We start from the raw sequence: 22,405 nt of genomic DNA, 5'->3' as shown, positions 1-22,405 counted from the left end.
GTTAGATTTTGATTTGTTTGTGTTTGTCCTTTTATTGATGAATCAATGGAAAGCAAATAATGAGTAGATCTGAGTTTGATAAATAATGCATTTAAATCTCGATTATATAAATTACTGGTCCTCTAGAAAATCCCTCATTTATTTATTAATTTCTGTGCTGATTTTAAATATGTGACCAGATAGGGATAATTCATTGGAAAGATTAAAAACTGTGCATCCTTCTCACAGGTCTTGATGCATTTAAAGACCAAAGAGTCTCTTAATGTTTCCAAATCTGTAAAATCTATTTAATCTACAGATTGTGAGACGGAATAGTTTCTTAACCTTAAAGTAGTTTAACATAGCAAAGGATGACAAATCAATTTTAAATGAATACCATCTATTAAAACAATGCCCCGGTGTTTTTTATTTTTTATATATATTAAATCAGACTTTTTCCTCAGCAGAATTTAAAACAAGTTTGAGTTATCATTCGAAACATTCGCTGTACTTTGTATCTGATGCAACTCGTCCCCAAACTGACACCAGGAATGGACCTGGCCAAAATTCACAGCCTTTGTATGAAATCTATGAAACTGTCCTTGACACGAAAGTGGTGTTGAGAAACAACTTGCCACATCGGGAATGTAACTGTGCATCTCTGCACTTGTACAGTGTCTAATATCTTTTCACATTAGAATTATTTCAGTTGACTGCTCTCCGTCATTCGGTTTCACGAATATTTTTTATCACTTTTGAGGTTAAATTTAAGGGGTTTTTATCTCACTGTTTAGGTCAGTTTTTAATTTTTATTAATCTAATTTTTACATAATTTATGACTAATACTCTATATCTGCTCAAAATTAAACATTTGAATAATGCAATCTGTTCAATAAATAAATGCATAATTTTTCTTAAAATCTGAGGATTTCTGTGTTGCAGGGCAATAAGGCTCTTGGAGTTACTGTTGAATTAACAGGGGTCTTATCAACTGTTCCAGTCATTTCATTAGGAAATCATTAGAGCAATGGAAAAAAATAGGAAGCCAAAGTTCACAGACAGATAAAATTTTATGTATTATTTAGCTCTAATAAAACAGTTGATTTATGCTGCTGGATATTATGTCCCAGATGTCAACTGAAACCCATCTATGAACTGAGCTGGAATATAAATATTTCTGAACTGTTGTTGTCTTTTTTGTGAGAGGATAGCTAAGATAAGATGTACTGCACGATTCCACAAACAGTGATTTCCTTTGTACTTTGATCGGAGTCTTGAAAAATAAGTCAATAATGTTGTTATCCTTGGGTCTTTCAAACCCACCTGAGAGCTACCTGACATCAGTCATCAGCTTCTCCACACAGCAGACTCCTGAGCTATCTGCCGTATGAATACACTCCTCGTCTCTATGCAGAAATCCATTATTTTCCCAAAGTGGATGCTTATTTCTTGGTGATTTGGATCTTTTGCATCACATCTCAGCTTTAAATTTTCCCCACAGTCAGCGTTTTGCAAAGTCCAGGACAGACTCAGACAGAAGCTGTGCCCAGACGGTGTCGTAATGACCGGGGCATTGTCCACTCTGCCCTCTGTGTAATGTGGAAATATCGGAGCACTTACTGCTGTCTCATATTTCACTCTTCTGCCAAAGTTCACAGACGGCCTTATCAGGTTTAAAACAAACACAGAATAATTTTTATTGATCAGATGCCTCAGGCAGCGTACGTGCAGATCTTAAGAAAATTATAGACTTGCTTTATTGTTCAAGAGTAAGTATGTACTTCACGTAGTATGACGGTGTTGGAAGCTGAAATCCAAAGACTATGGCCAAGTCTTGATGTGGTTAGCATAAAACAGCAACAGCAAACAATATAACAACTGAGTTTGTAAGGCATAAGAGATGCCAGTATAAATCCAGGCAAATTGTTCCCATTTAATAAAAAAGTCCACAGGTTTGGTGGTCTTCATCGTTCAGACAGCAAGAGACGAGGAATACGTGCAGCTAAAAGTCCCAAAGTCTGGAATCAAACCACAAATGGCTGCATTACGAATTGTTAGGTTGCTTATGAGGCCCCACTGCGCCACTATGACATACAAACCTGTTCGTAAACTGCAGTTTCACAGTTTACATAGCATGGTAGCAGGCTATTTACTAGGCTATCCGGCTACCAGCTGCAGCTTCACATGTCTTTATTTAATTTAATGCTGTATAACACTTTGAAAAAAGACACTAAGTAAAGATTTTCTTTTAAAGGATGTAGTAAGCACTAAACCAGTCGGAAAAAATTATAAAAACTTACGAATTATGTACATATGCTTATATGAATATCAGCAAATTTATATTTAAAAAATATAAACGAATATCTTATAAAAAAATAAATTTTGTTCCCATTAAAGTGACAAAATCATGGGAATGAAACGGGAAATGTTACGGTATGTTTGAGGATAATGTAGAACACTTTTTAGTTTACTTTGACAATTAAAAAAAAAATGTTTAGTTTATTTTTAAAGGTAGCGACTTCTAGCGGATTAATAAAAATAATAATACCAGGTTCAGAAAAGGTGCAAAAAATTTGGAATATTCTAAAGTTTTATCAGAAAGCTTCTGAATAAGTGGCACATATTAACTCCAGAGAATAGCATTTTTTACCAAATCAGAGGTTATTGCTGTTCTGGGATCATGTCTCCACATAGTGATGCAACATAATGTCTTTTATGTTGTTTTAGAAAGTTACAGGCCTTGCACAACGCCCCAAACCCAGACATAGTCTGTGTTAACACACAAAGTCTGTGTGTTAACACAGGCTGGAGACAGCCTGAGGAAACAGGCTCTACCCTCTTTCTCAGCACATCTCTTCTCATTAACCCAAAAGAAAATCAAATCTACACTTTTCACTTAGTTAATTATATTTTTTAGTTTTAGTTTGAAACTTTATTCCAGCTACATGAATTACGGAGGGCAAGTGGATGGGGATTAGGGGTCCCAAAAAATCAGGCACAAAATTTTTTTCTAATTAATTGTAATAAAATATTCAAATAAAAATATGTAAAGTATATTACACATGTGATATTTGCACACATATTTGCACATATCGAATATGACTTAAAAGAAATTTTATTTTGTGATTTAACGCCTTGTAATTAGGCCTCTATCCCTTTAAAAAGTCCTGCTCTTTCTGAAATTTTACCTTCAGGAAGTCGTCACAACATTGCTCCTCTATTAACTCTGTATCAACGTTTTACCAGCGTTGCACTGAGACGTAGCTCATATAATGAGCTGAGGAGATGCTCAGTTTTACAGAGTGTTTGCTAATTGCTGTTGGCTAGTCTGAACGAGCTGGGTAGGGGAGGGCTGCTCTGTGAGTTGGAGCTCAGAAGTTTGGAAACTGTAGCTCTGAGGAGAAGCTTTGTCTGTGCCGTCACTCGGTCCACCCAGGCGTTTTGCACAGCTGAGCGGTTGCCACGGGAGATTAAAGGATTTCACACACATGGAAGAATCAAAGCAACACCCCAGGTGTGTTTTTGATGAGGGAATAACATTACAGCATGACTCAAAAAAGTCATTTTTACATTATACTGCTCCTTTAAGATGCCCTGCGACAGACTGGCGACCTGTTCAGGGTGAACCCCGCCTTTCGCCCGGAACGTTAGCTGGAGATGGGCACCAGCAAATCAATGGATGGATGGATGGATGGATGGATGGATGGATGGACAGACGGACGGACAGACATATCAAATATGACTTAAAAGAAATGGATGCTCCTTGCATCCATCCACTTCTTGGATGGATGCTCCTTTAAGAGATATAAGTAATATAAAAGTAGCACATTTGCTCCAGAAAAAGATGATTTGTTCTTTTTCGGTGGGATGGCGGTGGGCTTCTCTACTGCCACAAAAAGGTTGTAAATTGACTCACCTCTAAACATTATGAACCTATTTTATTTTTTTAAAAAAACATTTTAAATTAATTAATCAATTATAACGACAGAAAGTGAGAAAGTGGACTCCAAATGTTAGACGTAAAAACGACAGAGAGCAGCAGATATCACCAGAATTTTTCAGCTGCTCTGTCTCAATGGGAGATTAATTATGTGGACCACATGGGAGCTGAAGTCCTGACAAAGTCCAGACCATCTCATGTGTTCTGAAAGGGTTCATGGCCTAATCCGCTTCTCTAAATACCTGCAAAACAAAGTGGGGCTAATAGGGCATCTCCTTTTTTTATTAACTGTATCTCCGATCTGAGGGAATTAGCTAAAACACATTTTACGCAGCAGGAAACTATAGCTACAGAATACAGATTCAATATACCTTAATGATTGTATTCATCTGAATCACAACGGACAACAAATGTTTGTACATTAAAACTTTATTTTAAAAAACCGATTCAAAGAATATTTAGCAGCAGACTGAATAAACACAAATGAATTAGCCATACAAGAAAAAACCACATTTATTTAATAAATGTTCAAAAAAACATTCTTGGTGTTTATTTATCATCCAACCACAATTACATTTTTATGTAAATTAAAGAGAATGCAGTCAATCTTTGCATTTAGATGAATTCAGCATTGACTGACATACCAGGAAGCATTATTCTGTAGGTAATAAACTCACTGGGAATGTTATGGTAAGTCCACCACTTAAAGCTTCTATTTGAACCTGAGCTTTAGATATAAATAGCCGTTCAATTCCCCGCCGGCTCGGGTCAAGGTCAGACAAAGTTCAAATGAACATCCTTGTCTACTCCATAGTTGCCTTTGTGCTCATCGAACAAACTGCTGAGCTCGTCCATGTACAGCTGGTGGAGGGCGTCGAGTTCCTCGCCGGTCGGCTTCTCCTTCTTCTCCACCTTGATCGGCCGGCCAACTGCAGAGAGGCGACAAGGTGCAGGGCGGCCTGCTGAGAGCCAGTGTGCAGCATTGCATGAGGCGTGTTTACCTAAAGCACGTGCCGTGCAGGAGGGCCGCGTGCCGTCCAGCATCACAGTGCTAGGCTATGTGGATGTCTGTGAGTGCTTGTGTTCATGTCAAATCTGACTGATGAAATGCTCTTTGCTTAAACTCGTCAGCAAATGTTGCATGTATGCTAATAAACAGTGCCTTGCCATAGTGGTTATGCCTATACAGATACACAAACATGGATGCACCGATTTGAAAATGTGGGCCAGTATTGATATCCAATATAAAAGTTGCTGTTATAGCTGATAATCAATATGTACTGATGTATTGAACATCAATGACACAATGTTCAATTTATGGTAAATTCAGAGTATTTTGGAATTTAATTTGAATATCACTATATAAAGTCTTGTCTATCCAATTGCCCGTAGAAGTCAACTAATTAATAAATAAAGTCCGGATCTCTGTATAAATCCAGAATTCTTTACAAATTTTCTGTCGCTTTGGGTCATTTTCTCCCCATTTCACAAATTTGCTGTACTTTGTGTTGCTCTGTCACATATGAAATGAATTCCTCCGAGATTTGTGATTGAAGTGAGACACTACATAATATAGATGTAGCCTATCGACTTTTTAAATAATTACATATTCTTTGACAAGCACAAAATCTGCTCATCGTATCCACAAAAAATGAGCAGTGCTTACTCACCAACTGTATGGATTGGTCGTCTGTAGGGCATCAGGCCGAAGGAGTACTGGAAAATACCACGTGCATGGAAAAGAGGCAGGGAGACACCCATGATGCTTTGCAGCCGATCCTGTGTCCACCGAAGCCAGGTTCCTCTGGGGTTTTCCACTTGATCATACACTTCATTCTCTCCAAAGGAGAAAACTGGAACCAGGTGAGCTCTGAAACATTTTTGATGAAATGATGATGTAATTCATAACATTTAAGATTAAATAAGAACCCAATTTCTCACAGATTTTTTATTATAATTATTCTAAGAAGATCTTAGGAGGAAAGTTCCTTTCTTGGAAATATCCTGCAAGTGACTTAAACGTCTTTGATTTTAAGAAGACATGGTGGGAAACTCAAAATAATTGGATTGGCGCCATAAAACAGAAGGAGGTCAGAGAATCAGCCGTCGTAAAATTTGCTTTTACCCTGGGGCTTTTTGCACTAACCCATGCTCCATTGCCATTTTGATGAAGCCTTTCTTATTGGCCAGGAGCACATTGAAGGTGCCAGGATGAGCATCAAGGGCTTCTGGGGCCCCGCCAACAGCAATCACAACAGCACTCCCACCTTTCTTCTTGCGGAGTGGATAAGTAGCGCTTTCTTTGTCTGACGGAATCAAACCTGCAAGTTTGGAACAAGGAACACATGGGCTAAAGCTAATAAAGTATATTTTTATGTTGCTTCAAAAATTGTCTTAAGTGGGATATGAAGAAGCAGCAGGATGGAAAACTTGATCAGTAAAACCTGTCAGGGCCTCACCAGCACACATGATGTAGTCCCTGAAGAATGGAGCTCTGAACCACAGAGGCAGCATCAGCAGGTAGCTGGTGAGGCCTGGAAACAGCTGCGGGAAGCCAGTGGCGTAGGTGCAGAAGTTGGTGAAGGCTCCTGCTACCAGCACGCCATGAGGGTGGAAACCCAGGATGTAGTTGTGTCTGGGGTCCAAGTCGGCTGTCTTCACCAGCTGCGAGGGCAACAGTGAACAAATGGACCTCATTTATTTAATAACATAGTTTTCAAATTGAGGGCTGCACAGTGGCGCAGTTGGTAGCACTGTTGCCTTGCAGCAAGAAGGTCCTGGGTTCGATTCCCGGCCGGGGTCTTTCTGCATGGAGTTTGCATGTTCTCCCTGTGCATGCGTGGGTTCTCTCCGGGTACTCCGGCTTCCTCCCACAGTCCAAAAACATGACTGTCAGGTCAATTGGTTTCTCTAAATTCTCCCTAGGTGTGAGTGTGTGTGTGCATGGTTGTTTGTCCTGTATGTCTCTGTGTTGCCCTGCGACAGACTGGCGACCTGTCCGGGGTGTACCCCGCCTCTCGCCCGGAACGTAGCTGGAGATAGGCACCAGCAACCCTCCCGACCCCATTAGGGACAAGGGTGAACAGAAAATGGATGGATGGATGGATGGTTTTCAAATTGTGAGTAAGTGTACAAATGTGGCTGCTGGTACTTGGACTGCAGTGGTAAGTAAATGCTAGTAATGTGCTGTTTACCTCTGAAGGGTGGACCTGGATCTGGAACTGACATTGGTCCCAGCTTAACAGTCTCCGAGACTAACCACTGCTAACTGTTTTAAGGTCAGACTAGTGGTCAAAACTCACACTAACTTACCTACGTGCTATATCTGATGATAATGACATGCTGCTTGGCAAAGAAAAAAAATGTCAAGAAATATTTTTAAAACAAAATTTTTGGTGCCTAGGAAAAAAGGAAGAGGTAAAATGTGATAGAAACAAGGGTACAGTAAAGCTAATATGATGAAATTGCCTGTTCCCTTGGTTATTTAGCAGAGTGATAGCAGCTAGGCTAGCTAGCCAAACACGAATCAAGATTTAGCCTAGCTAGTTCTAACACTGGCTAATTTGTTTGATAAATTGCTTACTTTGTCATTCAGTACCTGTTACAAGTACATCTTTGCTATATTTTTACCTGGTTAGTTAAATGTCCATCTTTCCCTCACAATGTTAGCCTGGTTGTTTGTTGCTACGGTTTATAAATGTGTGTGCACAGTGTTAAATGTTAGTTGCTTGGAGATAAACCGCTTATCTCCAAGCAACTAAACTAGCAAAACAAGTTAACTGTTGTAAAGGAAGAATTATTTATTAAAACTTTGAACAAAACGTTTGGCTCGTCTCTTCCTTAACACAGCCGGGTTCTTCTCGGCGAGCAGCGCAGCTGTAAAACGAAACTAAACAAGGCGTGTTGACGTCACAGCTCACAGAGTTTAATTCATACAAAGCAACGCATGAATTAGTTAACAAAGCTGCAGAGGTACAGAGATATGCATTTTATCACAAAATAACAACAGACAAAGACAAACACGAAACACAGAGACAGACAAAGGCGCCCACGTGGAGAAAAAATGGAAAAAACTCTCTTCTCCTCCTTACACGTCATCTTATACCAAAGAGGTGTTTCCGTATTTTAATTTATGCAACGAAGGCGTTCTGTTGTTCAACCAATCAGAGACCTGTTTCGGCCCCCAGAGAAACCCGGAAACTCCCCTCACTACAGCTCAGATGTCTGGTTTTTATCTAAGCAAAAGGGCGGACCACTTCGTGCTCATCTCTGTCTGATACGGCAGATCCCTGGCGCCAAAAGTCCTAAGATGAGATTTCGCAGACACCTCTTAACGTCTATCCCCCACCTTCCAGCGCCGTTTCCATGGAGATGCTAATTTTATGGCTTTTGTGTGCTCTTAAGCAGACAGTGGAAGGCGTCTGCTTGTCTCCTTTGGGCCTCTCTCTGGGTCACACAAAACCTGTTTTTCAAATAAGAGTGCTTAATATACCTTTACACATGTTGTAAGATTAAGTGTATTTTTAGCACTAAAATAATCATTTTTCTTAACACTGTGCAAACTCATTACTTGACAGTACACATTATTGTCATCTTAGCAGCATTATTACATTTACACATAAGAGTTTTTGATTAATACAAATTAGAATATGCTTATAATTTCCCCGAAAAGGTCTAGAAAACTTTGCAATTTCATGATTTTTTTTTTTTCCAGGGCTGGATCGTAACTTTTTAATCTCTATGTCTGCTGTGTAAAGCTTGAATTACTGTACATTTAGATAAATTATTGCAAGCAAACTGAGTGCCCTCATTCTGTCTCAATTAGTTAGTGCTGCACCACCATTTTTTTCTGCTGCATTTTGGGTTCAACAAAGTTTAGATATGATGCAACAGAGTTACAGTATTGCTACTTCGGTGACTGTGCACTCTGTTACATTTAACCCTCGCTCCCACCTAATAATTAGACTTGCTTCACTGTAACCCGTGAAGCATGGGGTCATTACACTGTTGCTACAAAAGTCAGGGTGTGCACTTGGATGACCTGTCTGGGCAGTTTTGGTGTCCATCGTGTCCAATTTTAGCCCATGTGCAGAGGACATCAGTTGACCGATTTAACTAAAAAAAACATGGCTGCATTTGCTCAACTCTTAAATTGTAAAGCTCTGCTAAAATACCACTGCACATTAGTATTTTAAATGAATTTTAACTGGAAATCAGGCTCGAAATCAATGGGTCAATCTAGGCACACGCATTATAAGTTCCAAATCACTCTTTGTATTAAAGCTCAAGGGAGAATTTATGTGAATCTCAACTATCTTTAAATTCATTCTTAACATCTTGAAAGAACAATGTGAATTGGGGATTGTGGCTCTGTGGAACCAATCAGTTAATAAATTACCTTTAGTGAAGAGTACTGGTAGAACTTTTTTTGTTAGACTTTGAATAATTTCAGTGAGCAGATGGTGACATTTTTATGTAACACATGACTGTCATAAACACTAAGCATGAAGCCCAAGTCTTATATCGATTACTTATATCTATATTATATTAGATATTATATCTAATATCTATTACTTATCACTGGATATGTTTCTACATGGCTAATGTTTTATTTTGTGTTGGCAGAGTAAAGGGGGCTTAAAACAAATAGACGTCACAGTTTTAAAATTTCTAGTCTTTTGTAGGTTAGGTTGGGATTCTTGTTCTTTCCAAACCTCCTTTCAGAGGTATTGCTACGATAGGGTTTAAAGTGTCCTTCTTTCTGCGTGTTTGTCACAAATAAGTGTTTCAGAACATCATACCAATTTAAATATTAGTCCAAAACAACACACGTTAACACAAAAGACAGTTTTAAATGAAGGTGCTTATTATTAGGGAGGATCTTTTACAGTAAAGTTCAATAAAAAAAAGACCTCAGGGATTCAGTCAGCATTTTCCGTCATATCTACATGCGAAGTATTCATTTCCTCAAGCGGTGTATGAATCTGCGTCACTGTCTTGTCTGCATTCATTTTGGTTCTTTTAAGTGTGAATACACGTCTGCAGAGCCAGTGGAATTAGAAATGGTGGGTACAAGTAAAGCAATGCAACTAATTAGGCTCCCTGGTTTCTTTGGATGCATGGGCTCTTTGTTAAAGATAATGCGCTGTATAGTCAGATGATGCAGGACATGATTTACTTTAAAGTGAATGGATAAAAAGAGGTTGAAGGGGTTTTTTCCCCATCTGAAATTTCTTAAAGTTCAAACTTTTATTTGGTATCTCTGCCCACAGGAGATGAGTTCAGAGAAGAGGCAGAGAAATTTAGCAAATGCTGTTAATGTCGGTGTGTGACGACACCTTGTAGATGTTTGAAGATTTTTCTTATTTTCTCCTTATGATGTCAAGGTTTTAAGATTTAATCTTCATGTCATGTCTGCTGCTATGTACGGAACGCATTTATGTATATATATACTGTATATATACAGTATATACTGTATATGTGTGTGTGTGTGTGTGTGTGTGTGTGTGTACCTGCTTGTGTACCTGCTGATTCTGATTGCCAGTGCTAATGTCAGACAACAGCTCACTGTTACAAAATAAACGTTCATCTGCTGTCATTGTTCATCTGCTATTCTAACTAGCTTGCTCATTCACAGCAGGCTCTATTGTGTTGGTGGAGCTTTAGTTCAGCAGAGAGATGATGAGTGGAAGTGAGAAGCACGTACTTTAGGATGATTGACAACACTAAGACCCTCCTCCTGGCTCTGACTGGTAGATTTTTTTCAGATTATCTGTCTCATATACTGTCATGACATAGTGAAAGTTTTCACAAATATGTATAAAAACATTTTTTTGTGTATATAAAATGTACCCACTGCAGCTTTAATCTACTCAGCAAGAACTATTTCAGCACATTAGTTTATTGTGTTTTTCTTAATGTGTAACTAAGCACAATTAGGTCAGTTGGATTGCCTGTTGTATAATCTGATTGACTGAGAGGGTTCAGCTAAACAAGTCCATGTAAATTAATGTGTTAAAATCAATGGGTAATTCAGATCTTCATCCACATAATTGCATAATTCTGGTTAAATTGTCACATTTCTATGACGCTGTGAACTGACTGTAGGCATTCTGTTTAAAATAAATAGCTGCTGCAGTTTTCAGATAGATAGTAGATACAAATCTAATAAGTACACACATGGTCTGTGTCAGCTCCTTTTCATCATGCTAACATGCTACTGGACCGCTGTTATTGTTGTTGCACTCGGTCTTATCAGGAAGTTCAAAGTCTTCCCAAGCCACAGAAAAAACATCCATGTAATGTTATGAAGTTTGTTAAGGACACAGTAGGTTGTCTGTTTGTCATTATGTGTGTTAGACAGAAATGGGCAGTAACTAGTTACATTTACTTGAGTATCCTTTTGGGGGGAAAAAATCTACTTTTTGTTATGGTTTTACTACAACTTTTGAGTAAACCTTTTGGACACTCAACACACTATGAGTCAGTTCGCTGAATATAGAACAAACACATTCAAACCTAAAATGCATGAGACACAGACCTACAGTTTATGTTGGAATAAGACCCCTTGTTTGTACATAAGCTTTGTTATTCTCATGTCATTTTGTCTTCTGAGGCATTATGCATGTCAAGTGTGACATAAAAAAGTGTTACGCAACAACTTAAAATGAGTCATTGCGTAATTATTTACCCTCTCTAAGAGGCTGACCTAATTAAGCAGAGGTCCAGTCAGGTGGTGCAGGTAGTCTCACAGTGAGTGGAATGGAGATTTAAATTGTGACTTGAGGGGTTGAACATTTATGCAGTCACCTGTTTTTTGTTGAATACTTTCATTTAATTATTTTTGTAGAAATCAGTTATTTAGGTTGACTTTAAAGTTATTTTTGTATATTTTTGTGTCAACAAAAGCTCAATTTCGTTGCTCATGACTGATTTGTACAAAATAACTTTTAATAACTGTGAATTTCTTTTTTTTAATAGGGACTGTATATTTTTTGTGCAACGTTTTAGGGAGGCAATGTTCATTCATGACCACCAGAGGGACACAATGAGCTACAAAAAAAAAGAAGCCTATGTCATACTCATATGATGCAGTTAGTTTTTTATTTAACACTAATGTAAGATTCTTTGAGCTTGCAGAAACAGCTGACAGGAAGACTGAGGAAATCAGAAAACAGGAACCATGTCAGATGGTCTACATTTCCTCTGTTTTAATGCAAAACCTCCAGCACCAAAACAGTTCTAAATTGCCTCTGGCAGTTTCTGCTCCCTCCAGGCTTTGCGCAAAGTTCCAGAGGTATTTCTACGTGCAAAGTAGTTCCCGGGGATTCAACAACATGCAGAATTTAAGCCATGAGAACTTGGATGTTAAATTCTGAAGAGAACTTTAAATAAAAAAAAAATAGTCTAAGGAATAAGTCCAAGGTTCACTTTAATTTAAAAAGCAAATGTTCTCATTGCTGAGCAATGATATTCAGCAGTTTCTTTGTAATTGTAATTTTGTAATACTTACAAAATAAGTATTGCTTGAACCTTCATAATATTATTTATTACCATAAATCCAAATATGGTGGTTGTAGATTATAACATCAGCCAAATTAGTTGATGTTGCTTTGGCTTGCTTACCTGCAAAAGCGAGTTGTATGTTCAATTTGTTCGCTTTTTGACATCGCAAAACCAGCAGTGATGTCCTAAAACGTCAAATAAATAAATAATTCTATCATCCAGAAGCCAGACTTACTGACTTAGTCTACAGAAAATCATCAGATGGAAAACCTTTAAACGGGGATATGAATGGATTTTCACCAGTTACAGCTAAAGCTCTGCAGACGGTTATTGTCTCTGACACAGTTGGACAAAATGTCTGACTCAAACATGTAACATGAATGCCTTGTAACTCAAAGTTAAAACCAGCTGATCAGCTTGATTCCCCTGCCTCTTGTGATATCATTAACGCAAATACACACAATCTGGCAGATTTTTTCTTCAATGCTCAGTTTAAATGGTTTCTATTTTGTGAAATCCTGCTGTGGAATTTCTTACTTGGATCCCCAGCCGTGTTTTTTATTTTGCTGTTAGTGAACATGTGTTAGTGGAACAAAAAAATAAAGCGCCGGTTAGCATCTTTAAAGCAAATAGTAGACTGTTATTTGGTGCAAATGACTAAAATACAGATTGCTGTATCAGTGAGAGCACTGAAAGAATGAATAATATGAATAATGGCTTTTTCTAAAGCTTTCTCTCACCTTGATCGGGAAATAATCCCGCATGTACCCCCACAGTTTGAGGCCAAGCAAAACAGGCGTTCTGCGACCCCCGCGTGCCGGCGTGTCGAAGTCATAGTACCACCAGATGGCGTACAGCACACTGATCAGCCAGAAGCGAGTGAAGAGTAGGTAAAAGAACAAGATAATGCAGGTAGGTGCTGAGGGGGGAACAGAGAAAACATGATGAGCTGCATGGTAACATGAGAAACAAGTCATCCTAATCTGTCTGTTCTGACCTGGAAAAATGAGTGCAGGTTATTGCACTACAGGATACAGCAAACAGGACCAGATTTGACTCTTAACAGTTCACATGAGGAGCATAAAACCTGATTCAGATAGATGTTTTAATCGTGAAAACCTAATTATCAGTGAAGGTTGGGACTATGGGTTATTCAGCAGGCCCCTGTCTTAAACGTCTGACTTAAAAGGGACATGAAAATATATTTTCATGTGCAGTGCTAGCTTTTCTCCACACAGTGTTTTGCATGAAGATTAAACAAGTTCTCTTTGAGTCTAATACGGCCTCTGCTCACATGTTTGCCACCTCTCTGAGATGGTATTTACATCTGTGATGTTCAAAAAGTTCAACAATGCACTATAATTTTTATGGTTTTCTTTCCACAATTGCCTTTCTTCTTGCACCTTTTCGACCAAAGACAGATTTGTAGACCACATGACTAACAGTTGTCCTGCAAACAGAGCTGTGGATCTCTGCAGCTCCTCCAGAGATACCATAAGTCTTTTTGCTCTTTGTCTTTTTTTAAATCCTTGTCTGCATATCTGTTTATTCAGACACCCGATAACCTTGAAGTTATATGGTCTTATTGGTAATGTAAAATATATATTCTACATTTACTTGATCACATAGGTGAATCATTACCAACTGTAATTATACTGAAAGTATAACATTTTATTTCATAATTTTAGTAGATCATTTCAATGTGACACACATTTCTTTCCTGCTATAGCGTTGTTGCTTACATTGCATAAAATCTGTTGACAAATAAGAATGTCAATCTCTAATATCTTTATTGTTGGGTTTTATGAGTAATCTGCTCGCTGAAACAGACCTAACAAAGAACAACTTTTCCCCCACTTTATTTTGTCAACCTCAGAAAAGAAGTAAATGACAGCTTGAGAGTCTGAAAGAAGCTTTGTGCAAATGTCTTCAGCAGTAGAATTTGCAGAAATCCATCAGATTAAAATTTTTGTGATATAAGTGCAAGTTTGACACAGATATTGTGTAAAAACATACTTTGTTTTTACACAATAGGTCTTGCAAAAGAGAACTATAAATCAGAGGTAAACTGATTCATTTAACGCTGATTGATTTGAATTCATAACCAGTGATATGATGGAGTTGTGATGCAAAAAATGTTGTATGTTATACAATTATTAGCACCTTTACATATGTGTATATATATATATATTTTATTTATTTATTTTTTTTTTTCACATTGTCATGCACTCTCATGTTGACCTTTGTGCTACTATCAGGAGATGTTCCAGCATTTTATTCCCACCAGCACTTACCCAGACCCAGGAAGGAGAAGACCCACTGGACCACCGCGGCAGTCTGCAGCCTCCTGATGAGGGGCACGTCCACAGGCGCGAAATCAATTTTCATTTTTCTATGAAAGAAGACAGACGAGCCGACGTGCCGCCGCTGAGTCCAAGAAGCACAGCAAGGGAAGGGAAGTCCAAAGTCTGCGCTACTTACCCCTCCACCATCGCCTCCCATTGACTTTTGACTTATCTTGACTCAATACATGGTTTGATTTCTCAGCATATATGGGTCAAAGCTGACCTTTGACCCAGAATGGTACTTGATGCATGAATGCAAAGCAACCAGACTCGAAGACAAAGATCTATGGGACAAAATGGATGTCACGCAGTTTTTTCATTCAGATTTTTTCACAATTAACTTTGCTCTTGCAAAATGTGGCTCTTTATGAATGTAACTGCAGCTGGTTGACCAATAGCACAAGAGTTTCTCAGTGTCACACAAGGATAAAGGTCATTTGGAGAGGGTTCACACATTTCTTATCACACTGCACAGTACTGCACGGAATGTCTTAAATATTTTTGCAGTCTTGTTAGTAGATAAAGTGGTCGGTTTTCAGGTAGGTACTGTTAAGAAACGGAGCAATGGATTGGCCTTCTGATAAATATTTCTCTTTGACAACATCCCAGATGAATAATAAATTCACTGTCTACTTCAGATGTCTCATTATGTTGAATTCCCCGTCTCACTGATGAAGCAAAAAATATAAGTGAAATAAAAACATAAACATAATGTTTGGAAGCAGGCTGTCGGAAAACGCATAAGCTCGTTCTGTATTCAGACACTGTAAGTGTGTTGTGGCCAATGTGAAACAAGCCCTCTGGGTGCGTAATCAGCTCATATTATTCATGTAATCCACTGTTTGCTGACAGTGTAAAAAAAAAAAAAATCATGAATCAGTAGGTTACCGATGATCAGCGCAGTAGCAGTAACTATTTTACACACTTTGATTTAAACAACTCCCCACTTTCATTTCAGAAACATTCTCATTATACAGCAGTTTGTGGCAGCAAAGTGTTTCTAATGTTTTTGTGTCAAATGTTCAAGAGCAAAATTCAATGCTTGTCATAAGTATTTGTACCCCTCGGACTGTTCACATTTGGTCCCGATGCTTTATCAAACTTTAATGTACTCGATCTGGATTAACGCTTTATTTGACTGGGTGAGCATAACACTGACATGACATCTGTAATGGACATGAAGGAGTCTTTATGGATGACTGTAGTCATTAAGTGTCATTCGGTAAATAATGACACTTTTAATACAAAGTTGCATTAAAATTTCATCATTTGGGGGGACGCGGAGGAACACCATGGAGTGAAGACGTGCTTCTCGAGGCTCCGCAAAAGCAGGGACAAAACATTTATTTTAAAGCACACCCCTATTTATAAATCAGCCTCGCATATGTATATAATGGTGCGCTTCTAATCCCTGGTTCATTTGACACCTTTTTTGGTCGATAAGTCGTTTGTTTTAATAACTTTTTGTAACAGGCCGCGGTCGTCGCCTCGAACCTAGCCAGCGTGCACTAGCTACATAGCGCCCGGCCCGGGCCCGAAACGGACTGGTTTGTCGTTTTTGGGTTGATCCCTTGTCCCCTGCACGGTGGTACTAGGACTGATATTACTGCGGGCACGGGTGAGCATAAAAGAGTGGTTTCCGTCCTTGGATGGTCCATTGTGCTAAAGCTAATTATTGGTTGCGCTCGCTCGTGTCGCTGAACTGTGACGTCATCGTTTACGCCAACTTTCTTCGGCACTGTTTGGGACCATTTTCTGTTTTAAAGTACTGCGACTCTTGTAAAATGGACAAGAGGGAAACTAAGGGACCTCGTCAGAGACGTACTGCCGCTGAGACGGGCTCTGGATCGGGCGCGCTCCGGATGGATGAGACGCCGCTGGGGAGCGACGAGCGTGGATCAGATACACCGCTCAGTGAGGCAACATTTATCAAAGCACTGCAAGGTCTGAAGCAAGACATTTGTGATACTTTTGACAAGAGGATCGACTCTCTTACTCTCACATTAAGGTCAGAAATTAAATCCGTGAAGGCTGAGCTTAATGCTAATATAAACTCCATCCAGTCTCTTGTTGAAACTCAGGGAGCCACAATCAAAGAGCTTGAGGTCTCTGCTACCTCTTGCAGTGATGATTTGTCCTCCCTGCAGACCTCTGTATCTGTTTTAGCAGGGGAAGTTAAACAACTACAGGCTAAATGTGAGGATCTGGAGGGAAGGTCAAGGCGTAATAATATTCATCTCATCGGGCTGGCTGAAGGACTGGAACTGCCCAATTCTAGAGAATTCATCTCACAGCTTCTGCGTGACCTTTTGGGATTGGAGGATGTGCCGCTTCTGGACCGAGCTCACAGATCTAGCAGGGAAAAACCTAAAGAAGGAGCTCCACCTCGACCAATTATCATCAGAGTGCATTATTTTCATGTGAAGGAACTGATTCTGCGCCGGGCAGGAGCTGCTGCACCTCTTCTCTATCAGTGCAGGAAAATTTTTATCTTTCCAGACTTTACGTCATCAGTGGCCAAAAAACGCTCACAATTTGGGAATGCCAAACGTCTCCTACACTCGTGCCCTGGCGTTAAGTTTGGTCTGTTCTACCCTGCTGAGTTAAGAATCACACTGCCAAATGGAGTTGTGCGCAAGTTTTCCGACCCCGAAGCTGCCACAGACTTTATTAAGAAACTGGGAGATGGTGCTCCTTCTGACTAATAACTTTGACTTGGTTTGAGGCTGATGTTCGTTATTTCTGATTTATATTTGTGAAATGGTAACCTAACTGAATGTTTGTTTTTTTTTTGTTTTTTTTTTGTGATTTCACAAAATGTAGGGGGTGCTTTTAGTACCAGATTTTGTTAATTTTTTTTTTTCTTTCTTACATATTTAATTCTAATCACTTACTTATCTTATTTATGTTTTATTTATTTTTGTTTAATTTTTAAAATTTATTTTATTTTATAAATATTACTATATTATTATATTATTTATATTCTATTAAATCTCTTTTTTTTCTTTCAAATACCTTTTTAGTTTTTCTATCCTTACTACTGATTTATTTCCTATATATACTTTATTTGTTTATTTATATTTCTGTGTGTGTGTATGTATGTAGATGCATATCTATTTATACACTTAATTAGATAATATAATTTGATCCACTTTTTTTTTGTTCCTGCTTTGCACTGGTGGGAGCTTGAGTTCTACTGGGTCCGTGGATGCTTGGGGAGAGGTATCTAGTAGTTAGCAAAAGGGGGTATGCGCGCATCTTGTTTGGGAAGATGCTTCAGCAATCAGGGGTAAGTTCTAATGTTCTTGTTTTGTCGTACTGTTTTTCACATGTTATTTGGTCTTTAAGTGCTATCAATGGGTCATTCTTTACACAGATTGATGGATGTCACAATCTAATTGTGATAATTTAAGTTTTGTAGTTTTCAAGTTTTGTAGCTGGAATTGTAAGGGTTTAAATCAACCCATTAAAAGGAGTAAAGTGCTCCATCATTTACAGCATTTGGGTGCTCAAATTGTGTTTTTACAAGAAACCCACTTGAAAATTTCAGATCATTCTAGACTCCGGAAGGGCTGGGTTGGCCAAATGTATCATTCAACTTTTCAAGGTAAATCTCGAGGTGCTGCTATTTTAATTCACAAATCAGTACCATTTGTGTCTTCTAACATTATTACTGATCCTAATGGTAGATACATTATTGTTTGTGGGAGCATCTTTAATACAAAATTAGTTTTGGCTAATGTGTACGCACCGAATTGGGACGATTATAATTTTTTTAGTTCCTTTTTTACCAAAATTCCAGATTTATCTTCACATTTTCTTATCTTGGCTGGCGATTTGAACTGTTGGCTGGGCCCTTTGGATCGGTCATCAAATAATGTTAACAGACAATCACATTCTTCCAAAGTTGTTAATAATTTTCTTAAAGAATTCTCAGTTATTGATGCCTGGCGCTTTCTTAATCCTACTCGTAAAGAATATACATTTTTCTCCCCAGTTCACCATACATACACTCGTATTGATTACATTCTTTTGGACAGCCGACTGATACCGCATATCCGATCTTGTTCTCACAATGCCATTGTAATTTCAGATCATGCTCCTGTGACATTGGACCTGGTGATGGGAGGTGGCTCTCCTTCTGTTGTTCCTTGGCGCTTGAACACACGTCTGTTGTCTGATGATAAGTTTGTTGCCTTTGTTACTTCAAAAATAGACTTCTTCATTGCCACAAATGATACTCCAGGTACATCACCCTCTCTCTTGTGGGAGACTTTTAAGGCTTTTATACGAGGACAGATTATATCCTACAGTAGTTTCGAAACTAAACAGAGAAAGGCAAAGTTGTCAGAACTTACAACTCGAATTCTGCAGTTGGATGAACTATACGCAGCTTCCCCCTCACCCGAGGCATACAATGTTAGGTTGTCTTTACAGGCAGAGTTTGACCGATTGGCATCGGTACAAGTGGAGGAGATGCTTTTGAAGTCGCAGCATGCCCAATATGAATATGGTGGCAAGGCCAGTAAACTACTTTCTCACCAACTTCGTAACGCGTCAGCAACACATTTTATCCCACAGATCCAAACTCACAATGGCATTTCTTCGGATCCACAAATAATTAATAACCAGTTCCAAGAATTTTATTCGTCATTATACGTGTCTGAATGTCCATTTGATATTTTGTCTCTGGACTCTTTCTGTGATAACCTTGTTTTTCCTGTACTAGACCGAACTTATAGTCTTAAAATGGAAGAGCCCTTGGCTGTAGAAGAAGTTCTACGTGCTCTTAATAATATGCAAAGTTCAAAATGCCCAGGACAGGATGGATTTCCTGTCGAATTTTATAAAAAGTTCAGTCTTAAATTGGCTCCCCTCCTACTGAACATGTTTAGGCACTCATTTGAAACTGGAACTCTCCCAGCATCCTTGTTACAGGCTTCTATTTCTTTGATCCTGAAGAAGGATAAAGATCCTTTATCTTGTGGCTCCTATCGCCCAATTTCTCTTTTAAATGTAGACTATAAAATTCTCGCCAAACTTTTAGCCCTCCGTTTAGAAACTGTCTTGCCATCTTTGATCAGTCCTGGCCAGACTGGATTTATTAAGGGGAGATATGCCTTCTCCAATGTTAGACGGTTATTTAATGTGCTCTATAACCCCACAGATTCTTGTGAAGCTGAATTTGTGATTAGTCTGGATGCGGAGAAGGCGTTTGACAGGGTGGAGTGGGGTTACCTTTTTTATGTACTTCAACGTTTTGGATTTGGTAATAAGTTTGTTTCATGGATAAAGCTCTTATACACTTCCCCACTTGCCTCTGTCAAAACAAATTCCATTTACTCTAAATACTTTCCTCTTTTCAGAGGCACTAGACAGGGGTGCCCCATGTCCCCATTACTTTTTGCAATAGCTATAGAGCCATTGGCCATCTCACTTAGATCCAATACACATTTAAGTGGGGTCACAAGATCAGGCATTGAACAACGACTTTCCTTGTACGCCGACGACTTGCTTCTCTATATTTCTAAACCAGCCTCTTCAGTCCCTATTGTACTTTCAACTCTTGATCAATTTAGCCGCGTCTCTGGCTATAAACTAAACCTTGGTAAAAGTGAAATTTTTCCATTAAATTCGGTGGCTCGAAAATATTCACTTGCTTCTCTCCCATTTAGGGTTGCCCTTGATGGTTTTACATATTTAGGTGTTAAGGTCAAATGTAAATTTTGCGACCTTTTTAAATTTAACTTTGAGCTGTTGGTGGACAAGGTCAAACAAGACCTAGATAGATGGTCTTTGCTTCATTTATCCGTTGCTGGGAGAATTAATACGATTAAAATGAACGTGCTTCCCAAGTTTTCTTTTCTCTTTCAGTGTGTCCCTGTTTTTATCCCCGTTTCTTTTTTTAGCAAACTGGACCAAATCATCACTGGATTTATTTGGGATCATAAACCCTCTAGAATTCGTAAATCATATCTTAGGAGACCAAAAAGTGTGGGTGGAATGGCATGGCCGGACTTTATGTTTTATTATTGGGCATCCAATATTAGAATTCTTAATTATTGGTTAAAGGCAAATGATTTGGACAGTGCCCCGGCTTGGCTGGATTTGGAAGCCTCATCCTGTATACGATCGTCTTTGTCTGCTTTAGTTTATGCTCCCAAATTGCTATCAGGAGCTGAAATTCCGAACAACAAAATGGTGAGAGTGACTCTGAAAATTTGGTTTCAGTTCCGCCGCTATTTTAAATTAAACTTTTTTTCTTTACAATCTCCTATCTTCAAGAACCCTTTATTCCGGCCCTCTATGATCGATAATGCTTTCTCCGTTTGGTTCTCTCATGGTATCAAAAGCTTTAGTGACCTCTATGAGGAGGGTACATTTGTCTCCTTTGATCAGCTTTCTGCAAAATTCGACCTCCCAAAGAGCCACTTTTTTCGTTACCTACAGGTCCGAAGTTATGTTAAGGAAAAAACTTCTCTCTTTCCCTCTAAACCTCCTGTTAATGATTTGGATAATCTTCTGTCACCTTCCCCACCGAAAAAGGGTCCTATTTCATGTTTGTATGAGAGATTGTGCTGTCTTCGTGAGTCCCCAATTCTCTCAATCAAAGCGGCATGGGAAGAGGACTTGGGTTTTCTGTTTCCAGATGACTTGTGGGATAGAATTCTTTACCGTGTTCATGGTTCGTCACTGTGTGCCAGACACGGACTAATTCAGTGTAAGGTCCTGCATCGCACTCACTGGACTAAGGCCAGGCTTTCTAAAATATACCCAAACGTTAGTCCGGAATGCGATCGTTGCCATCAAACACCTGCCTCACTGATCCATATGTTTTGGTCATGCCCATCACTAAAGCAATATTGGACAAACATTTTTGCAGCCTTGTCTGAAGTAGCTCATATGTCCATCCAGCCTGATCCACTAACTGCATTGTTTGGTGTACTTTCTGAGACGGTTTCTTTGTCAAGACTTGAGGCTGATCTGGTTTCATTTCTCACTTTGTTGGCGAGGCGTAGAATATTGCTGTGCTGGAAATCAGCTTTACCTCCCTCATTTGAAATCTGGATTAAAGATGCTTTACACTTTAGTAAACTTGATAAGATTAAATTTACCCTACGAGGTTCCACAACTAAATTTTTAAAGATTTGGCAGCCGTTTTTTGATTTTGTTCAGACATTGCCGTCCCGTATGGTGCCCAACTAAATTTTGCTTTTGCCTGACCTTTTTATTTACATTATCATATTATTTATCAAATTATTTATTTTGTCATTAATACCCATTGATGTACCTTTTTCTTAAATCCTTCCCCCCCCCCCCTTTTTTTTTTTTTTTCTTTCTTTCACTATTAAGACCTATATTTATATCATTGTACTTTGCACACAAGACTAATGTCTTTTTTATTTCTTCTTCTAACATATCTACTTTTTGTTTTTTCTTGTTTTCTTTTCTTATTCCTCTGGATTTTATTTGGGAAGGCTTATCCATGTGTTCTGTACGACTTATGTTCGGTTCTGTTATAGAAAAAAAGTTTACATATCTTGTTCATATATTTTTGTACATTTTGTATTTTGATGTTAAAACCTAATAAAAAAAATAAAAAAAATTCATCATTTGCAAAATAATGCAAAGCTGG

The 22,405-nt window shown here is 38.6% G+C and overlaps 1 protein-coding gene across 1 annotated transcript; it reads right to left on the bottom strand.

Moving 5' to 3' along the window:
- Positions 1-4,330: 4,330 nt before the first annotated feature.
- On the bottom strand, positions 4,331-15,111 carry mogat2 (monoacylglycerol O-acyltransferase 2). The gene is made up of 7 exons (XM_028030455.1): positions 14,906-15,111; positions 14,719-14,816; positions 13,165-13,343; positions 6,379-6,583; positions 6,066-6,240; positions 5,590-5,789; positions 4,331-4,848 (listed from the first exon to the last, which is right to left on the bottom strand). The coding sequence occupies exons 1-7, from the start codon at positions 14,914-14,916 to the stop codon at positions 4,694-4,696; spliced, it is 1,023 nt and encodes a 340-aa protein (XP_027886256.1). The 5' UTR covers positions 14,917-15,111; the 3' UTR covers positions 4,331-4,693.
- Positions 15,112-22,405: the final 7,294 nt, after the last annotated feature.

This window comes from Xiphophorus couchianus, chromosome 11, assembly GCF_001444195.1.
Source record: "Xiphophorus couchianus chromosome 11, X_couchianus-1.0, whole genome shotgun sequence".
NCBI classification, from domain to species: Eukaryota; Metazoa; Chordata; class Actinopteri; order Cyprinodontiformes; family Poeciliidae; genus Xiphophorus; species Xiphophorus couchianus.
Note: the sequence above shows the minus strand (reverse complement) of the source record. Positions and strands in the feature narration are given on the sequence as shown.